The sequence below is a fragment of the Amia ocellicauda genome, chromosome 5 (genome assembly GCF_036373705.1).
Source record: "Amia ocellicauda isolate fAmiCal2 chromosome 5, fAmiCal2.hap1, whole genome shotgun sequence".
Taxonomy (NCBI): Eukaryota; Metazoa; Chordata; class Actinopteri; order Amiiformes; family Amiidae; genus Amia; species Amia ocellicauda.
This window is the reverse complement of record NC_089854.1, coordinates 45,650,187-45,657,842: the sequence shown is the minus strand read 5'-3', so window position 1 is coordinate 45,657,842 and position 7,656 is coordinate 45,650,187. Positions and strand designations below refer to the sequence as shown.

General features: G+C 35.2%; 1 protein-coding gene across 1 annotated transcript; it reads left to right on the top strand.

The window, feature by feature from the left end:
* Positions 1-500: 500 nt before the first annotated feature.
* Positions 501-5,997, top strand: LOC136750608 (uncharacterized). The gene is made up of 6 exons (XM_066705735.1): positions 501-656; positions 2,779-2,895; positions 3,312-3,427; positions 3,659-3,736; positions 4,297-4,386; positions 5,351-5,997. The coding sequence occupies exons 2-6, from the start codon at positions 2,805-2,807 to the stop codon at positions 5,609-5,611; spliced, it is 636 nt and encodes a 211-aa protein (XP_066561832.1). The 5' UTR covers positions 501-656; positions 2,779-2,804; the 3' UTR covers positions 5,612-5,997.
* Positions 5,998-7,656: the final 1,659 nt, after the last annotated feature.

The window sequence follows — 7,656 nt, the reverse complement described above, 5'->3', positions numbered from 1 at the left end:
TATTTAATTTCATAATCTTTACCAGCTATTACATCATTATCATTGTAATTGTTTTGCAAGCTCATTATTATTATTATTATTATTATTATTATTATTATTATTACTTGCATTACAGAATAACAATATACTTAGAATTTCTCATGTCTGGTTAGCTACATATGTCAAAGTTACATCATAGTTATGCTGCATTACTCGTTATTGTGGGATCCTCCATCACAAACACTACAGGCACAGTTTATAGTTTTACAGTTTTACTTGTTTGTTTTGAATTTGGTTATTGTAGCTATGTTCTATTTTTTCTAACGTTTCCTGGCGTTTTACCAAAAAAGGGTGATGCACCAGCGACATGTAACCCAAGAGAAATTATGTATTTTCTTTCAATAACACCAGAAAAAACAATCAGGAATAGAGTAAAAACAAAAACAGCACCATGAGAACTGTGCAGAGGACCGCCATGTGGAGCGGATCATGGCTCAGTCAGAGGGGAGAGCTGGCGGTGCTGCAGCAGACAGCCAGAGAGAAAAGATTATAATTGGCAAGAGAAATCCTACCCTATACTGTGAGCTTCTGGTAGTCCGCAAGCATTGGGAAGTACAGAGACGTAGAGAGCTCGTTTGAACCACAATTCACCTCACCAAGGGGCAAAAAAGGATAAGGTAGGTTGAGTAATCTGAAATATGTTGTCATAGGGGGCATGAATGCAGCAGAACACGTTCATTATTATTATTATTATTATTATTATTATTATTATTATTATTGTTATTATTATTATTATTATTAATAATAATAATAATAATAATAATAATGTTATTGTGGTTGTTGTTGCTATTGTTATCACTAAAGTATCACTGTATGCATGTAAACTGCAACCAGTGGATAACAAAACATTCAAATAGACGTTTTAAATGTATCTATTGTCCTTGTTTCACTTTCTTGGAAGGTTATTTTTGGAACAGTTATGTGTTTTTTGGTTCGTCTGTTTTTAACTCTTAAGTTAGTAACCAAAGTGCAGTCCAGGGTACCACTTTGAATTATTCTATCAGATTGCTGTGTCACACATTTTGCAAAAGTATTAACGGACAAAAATACTGCTGAGGGCAGATAGGGAAACAATACAATTGTGCATATTGTTATCTGTAAATATTGTTATACATGTAAATGTTTGTGTATATATTCAACTAGCGATTCCCACTACCCACCTGTAAATCCATCAAAGATATTAATCTGTCAACATGCACAGTATAGACATACAGTGCATATGTATTATTCTACCATCACTCATACAGACACTCAAACATATGTGGGAGCACAAACTCAAACTATGGAGACTTGTTTTAGCTCAATGAATTGTTCCCCTTGTCTGTCTCTTTGAAAATACCACAGTGTGTGCTGAACTCTGACAGAGCGACGCTGTGGTCACTCACAGCGGTGTGTTTGTGCAGTTTGAAAGGTCTCAGATTGATTATGGAAGATAGTGCTCCTTCTTTGTCGAGCACATAGCAACACCCCTGCATGCTGCTCTCAAGAATTAGGGATGAAGAGAATCAGAGTCAAGGTTTTCTGTGGAAGAAAACTCCAAAGAATGTGGTTTGAAGAAGAATTCAATACATAAATCAATACTTCATTTACCCTAAAAATACAGCAGAGCCTAGGTTAGATAGTTGTCAAAGTAGTACATTGATTTGTGGAATTAATTAAATAGATATTATTTGCTCTCAGGCTTTAGCTACATTATTTGTAAATGGCTGAAGGAGGTACAATTTATCATTTTATTGTTTCCCATAAATGTTATCTTATGCCACAGAGCAAACACCTGAAGTCTTTCACCAAATGTGCTTTTTAATTTCATAAATATTCTTTGGTCAGGTTGTGACTGTCCATAGTTACTACAGCTGTGTCTATAACTGAAGTCTATAAACGGTTCTATTAATAGCCCCTGTAATTAGAATTATTGCAGAGCCTGGATAAATTAATTGATTTGAAACTTGGTATAGGTTTAATAGGGCATTTGGTTTTAAGTAGATGTTAATGGATCTTGGTAACCTAGCAACAAAATAGACCCACCAATCACAATGCATTTGCTAAATTTGTATCTGTAGTCTGTGAAACTAAGACCTGAGAGTCTTTATTCGTTCATTAAAGAACAGCTGGATTCCTTTAAATACAATTTTTGTGCAGGCAAGTGCATTTTGTTCAATGGTTCAATTTGTATGTTATTTTCTTTGAAAAGTTATACATATAATACTTTCTAAGACAGACTCATGGGTATTTTATGCATTTATTTTTGTAGAGCTACTGAAGGGGGATTCAACTGGGCAGACATATTATTCTCACAGAATTAAAGACCATTCACAGGATTTTAACCCCAGCTGCCTCTCCACTTGACAATGAACTCCTATTAATGTTCACCTAGAAAAACTGTGATCTGCAGGGTAAAGGGCTGACTCTACAGTCTGTGATGCTTTAAAAAAAAAAAATGTACAGTGATGCACATTGGCTTCAGTAAAGATTCATTGAGTGTGGTCCTCAGATTTCAAATCTGCATCTCCAGTCCCACTCAGACTCCCTCCTGTCATTACTTATATTTCATAAAGAGCTTTTCTTCACCTAGTGTAAAATCTTGCACTTCCAGACTTAAACATTGAAATTTTATTGGAATAACATTTTCAGCCACAAAAGCTTGAAAATTATTGTGCATTTTAAATATTTTGTCTCTTCAGTTCTTAGGAGACTCTGATACAGTCATTTGTGTGTGTGTGTGTGTGTGTGTGTTTTAAGGTATCAAAGTGAAACAAAAGACAAAAATGAACTTCCGAGGCCTCAGCCATGAACAGCTGAAAAGTTGCCTCAAGAAGCAGGATCCCACTCTACACATACTGGCGGACGCTTTATGTGGTAGGTTTATTAATATATATATATTATACTTGAATCTCCCAGTGCTATGAATTAAGAAATACCAACTTTATATAAAGCGGGGAAACAAAGCCTGCTGAGCTTAGATATCTTACTTTGAGCTCAAAAAGTATGCTGAATACGAATCAGGAATAGTCTTTTGGTAAAGAGTCCATGGGCTTCCATTTGAGAGGGAAACTCGACCCAAAATTACTCGTTATATCACAGCCTTTCTATTGCCTATATACTGTGGGAAAAGAGCTGCCGTCCAATGAGAAAAGTCTGAGCTGGTGTTTCCTGTCACTGATTAGCCAAAGGAATTGTGTTTGTCTTCCTTAGACTTGTTGTTTATTTTTTCAGTTCAGATACATTTTTTGTGTTTAATTATCTTTTCTTGCCTTTTTATTTTCTCTCCACAGAGCAACAAGTTTCTGGCAATGATCTTATTAATATGACCGCTGAGGATGTAAACATTGTGTTCCCGTACAGTTTCCCTCTGAGGAAAGCACTGCTTGAATTTATCAAGGAGAGAAAGGTACATTGGCATCTGAATCACAACTCTGAATGCAGGAGACTGGTTCCCTTAAATAGGAATTATTGCTTTTACTGTTTTTGTTTTTATGACTTAAGCTTGGCTCAATGTCACACAGATCAACACATAAATAAATACATTAATCTATAAACTTGAAATGCATTCTAAAAACATAGCAACATACATGGAAGCACAACTCACTTTGTTTTGCATTGTGCTTTGTTCTTCTTGCAGAGTTTGTACAGTGCCGAGCATTATCTTATTTCAAAAAAAGGTAAAACAAAAGCCTCTGGTCCTCAGAAAATGTTCAGTGTAAGTACCGCTAACCAGATTTTCAGCAAAATGAAAACATTCATGTCCATAAAATAGACCATGTGACCTTCCTATACCTCTCAAAAGCTCCTTGTTTTTGTGAAGGCAAAAAAGCACAATCCTATACAATCATGTCTTCTCTACTCTCATGGGAAATGCCTCTCTTTTCTACAGATAGTCTGTACATGATTCATAAACATGAATTGCTGGCCCCTACATTGGTTTTGTGGAATAACATAGTTCATATTGTTTGGAAGAGAATCTTTTAAAAATATATTGACTAGGAACTTGTGATTGAAATGAGGACTCATTAGGAAATCCAACTCATTAAAGAGGAATTTAGCTTTACTCGAGAATGGGAAACATTTTAATAACATGTCTCATTAAGGACCTTGTTATAATGTCAGTAAGTTTGCTTTCTAAGAGCAGAACACTCGTATCTGTCAATATAATGGTGGCACTGTTATCTGACATGCAGGAGGCTGTGTGCGTAGCAGTTCAAGTCAGTTATTAGGATTGCCCTAACAGCCTTGTTAACAGCACAATCTTTTCTTAATTAGGCAATTGCAAGATCTATCATGATTAAGTACATGGTTTGGAGGAATGGGATGTTTAAGAAGAGCATCGACTGGAAGCCAATTACCAAAGAGGTATAATGGGGCATTCATTTATTCATTCCATTCAATTCCACACATCTCATTTACAGTTATTCACTACAAAGCAAGCCTTTTGCAATATTTGCCAATTTGTCTTGCTTAATGGTGGTAACGATGTCATTTATTTTCCTTCTAAAACAATGCATTCAAAAATGCCCAGTGTGATTTGAAGACAAAACATTATTGAAGCAAACTGATGTCTGGGAAGACACCAGAGTGTAGATAAAGGGTACTAAAGCTTTCATCCCAAATATTTGTTTCAGTAAGGTAACGACTGATTCAACACAAGAAAGAAATGCTTGAAATGATCAAGTCTAATAAAACCTTTAAGGCATCTACCATTCTTGCCATGAGTCCTTGCAGGAATACGCTTGAAATATCACAACTTGACAGGGAGCAGAGCACTGCCAATGAGATCTGGGTACAGAGTTGTATGGTTACAATAAAGAGATGATTCTGATTGTTCAAAATCAGTAGGACAATAGGACACTGTTATCAACGAAAAACAGAGCTTTCAGTGATTGAGCCTTTATGTTTGCTGCACTTAGGTGCTGATTCATGACAAGAGTTGGATGCATCTCAAAGTGCTTCAAAATGTCATGAAAACATAAGTGATTAAATCATGCACAGTGCTTTAAAAGAACAAGAACAAAAACAGCAAGTGATAAAAACATTTATAAAAAAACCCTTCCTAAAAAAGTATGTATTTAAGCTTGATTTAATGGTACCCAGAGTTCCTAATTTCTGTGGGAGTGGATTTTTCAAGACTATCTTAAGGGAATTTGGATGGCAATGTGTTCCCTTGTTCCTCCTCACCGTGTCTCTATTAGTGGTTTGCAACTTGGAAACCCTAGAGCTAAACCAGTGAAATCCTTGACTTGTATTTGCGTAGGTTGTGGCCTACTTTGTGTCAGGACTTTCCTTGCAGCCATTAAGAGATCCATTCTGACTGTTTTAGATCGTTGACTGTTTGCCAGAGTTACGGGGTATGGAAAGAGAGATTGAGCGGCGGTGTAGCTGCATGCTACAGAACAGGCGGGATTATTTAAGAAGAGTTGCAAACGGAACGGTAAGTGCACACCTTGTTCTTTCTTATTCTGAGTGTTTAAGTCCAAAGCAAAAAAGGCAGATTTCTAGAGCGCCCCCTGGTGTGTGGAGCTGGAATGGGGAGTTGTGGTCTGAACTGACATTTGGAGCTGGAAAAAATCCTTATATTTGAGTAGTTTCATTATTTTTTTTCTGACCTGCTCACATGTGGCCAATGCGAGTCTGGTCTAAAGCCAAGCCTTTTACGGACACTTCTCTAATATGAGTTACGTTCAAGGCCAACCTAATGCTAAAGCACATTCTTATTTGTATTAACTGTTCTTATTGATTTCACAGGCAGAGGTAAGGAAGACTCATAGAAATGTACCAGGCGTATCACAGAAAGCATCTTTCAAATATGGAGAGATGGATGACCAAAATCACTCTTCCATTAAAAATGAAGTCAAGTAAGAAGGGCACAGATTTAGTACTACTTAGTTCTGGGGGAAAACAAATCTATGCAGAAGAATGTTTATTATTATATTTCTTAGCAAACACCCTTATTCAGGGAGACTTACAATTGTTACAATATATCACTTTCTATTTACATACAATTACCCATTTATACAGCTGGGTTTTTCCTGGAGCAATCTAGGTAAAGTACCTTGCTCAAGGGTACAACAGTAGTGTCCCCCACCCATTTAAATGAGTTTACATTACCATTTGATAATACAAATAGAATATATATATATATATATATATATATATATATATATATATATATATATATATATATATATATATATATATTAAATACTGTATCAACATGGTTTGGTCATTGTTATTTTAGGATAGTCAAAACACATCAAGAATTATGTCAAGGATTTTCTTCGTTAAAATAGTGCCTGTGCTTTATTTAACTTTTTATCTTCTGGACAATACCTGTGTCATCGCTTAATGACCATCATGGAGTCTGCAAAGTGGTGCCAGCTTATTTTATGTTTGGAAACACTGATCTTCAGAACTATTTCATTTTAAACTACATCTTCATTATTATGGATATGTTGGCATGCTTAATTATACATTATACCCTGATCCATTCTTTCAAAACTATGTATTTCTGAATTGAATAATCACAAGATCACATTTCCTTTCATGTTTTATATTTATTTCCTGTTCATTTCACTTTACAGTAACCAACATTAGAACATAAGAATGTTTACAAACGAGAGGAGGCCATTCGACCCATCGTGCTCGTTTGGTGTCCATTACAGTTGAACTTTCGTTTCTTGTGTTTTTCTAAATACATACGGGATTCTCAGGAGGGAGAGATTATGTAAAGCACCTCCTTAGTAGTACAAAAGCTGGAAAGATTACTTCATGTTGCAACCTCCTTTTTATTAATAAAAAAATATACTTTTTTTAACTTGACTTTGTGAAACAGTGTATCAAACCATCACTGCTTTGTAGTGTAATCAATCATTAGACCAGATCTAATAGAGTTTAGAGGTTAATTATTTTAGGTTACTCTAAAAGGCACTGCAATTGTGTGAGTGTGGTGTGTTTGTATACAGTATATGTGTACAGTGTATGCCTGTGTTAATTTACTGGCCTCAAATCCAGGGTGTACCTTGTCTTATGTCATGTGTGTGCCGGTTTAGGCTCCAGTGTGACCCTGTACTGGATGAGGCTATTTGAAGATAGATGATTGGAGGGATTTCTCAAAGAATTTCACTACAGAAACACTGTCTAAATAGTACCAGAAATACCTCTGTTCACAGATTCATTTGATTACTTTCTAATTTTCAATGTAATAACAATGTTCTACAAACAAGGTACAAAACACAATCAAGATTATTCTTCATAATGAAATATTATGAAACTTAAGTTAAATTGCAGTTGTAAAATAATATGAGGAAACATCTAATTACAATTACGATTACTTTAACTTTGCAGGGAAGAAGAAAAGTCAGAAAGTCAGAACACTGGCTTTTTGCAATAAGAATTTGAAAAGGTAAGTGATTGTCTAATGAAGACAAAAGAAAAATAAACAAGTTAATGATTTATATAAATTATTATATACACCCAAAGTCCTAATGTGTTATTGCAAACTATGCTAGATGATTGTGTTACACAGCTTTGGATGTAATTAATAATTTTTCTCTGTTTATAGCACAAGAATTTCAAGATTCAAGGGACTTTTCTCTACTTTTTCAAGAACCATGTGGCTTTCTCTTG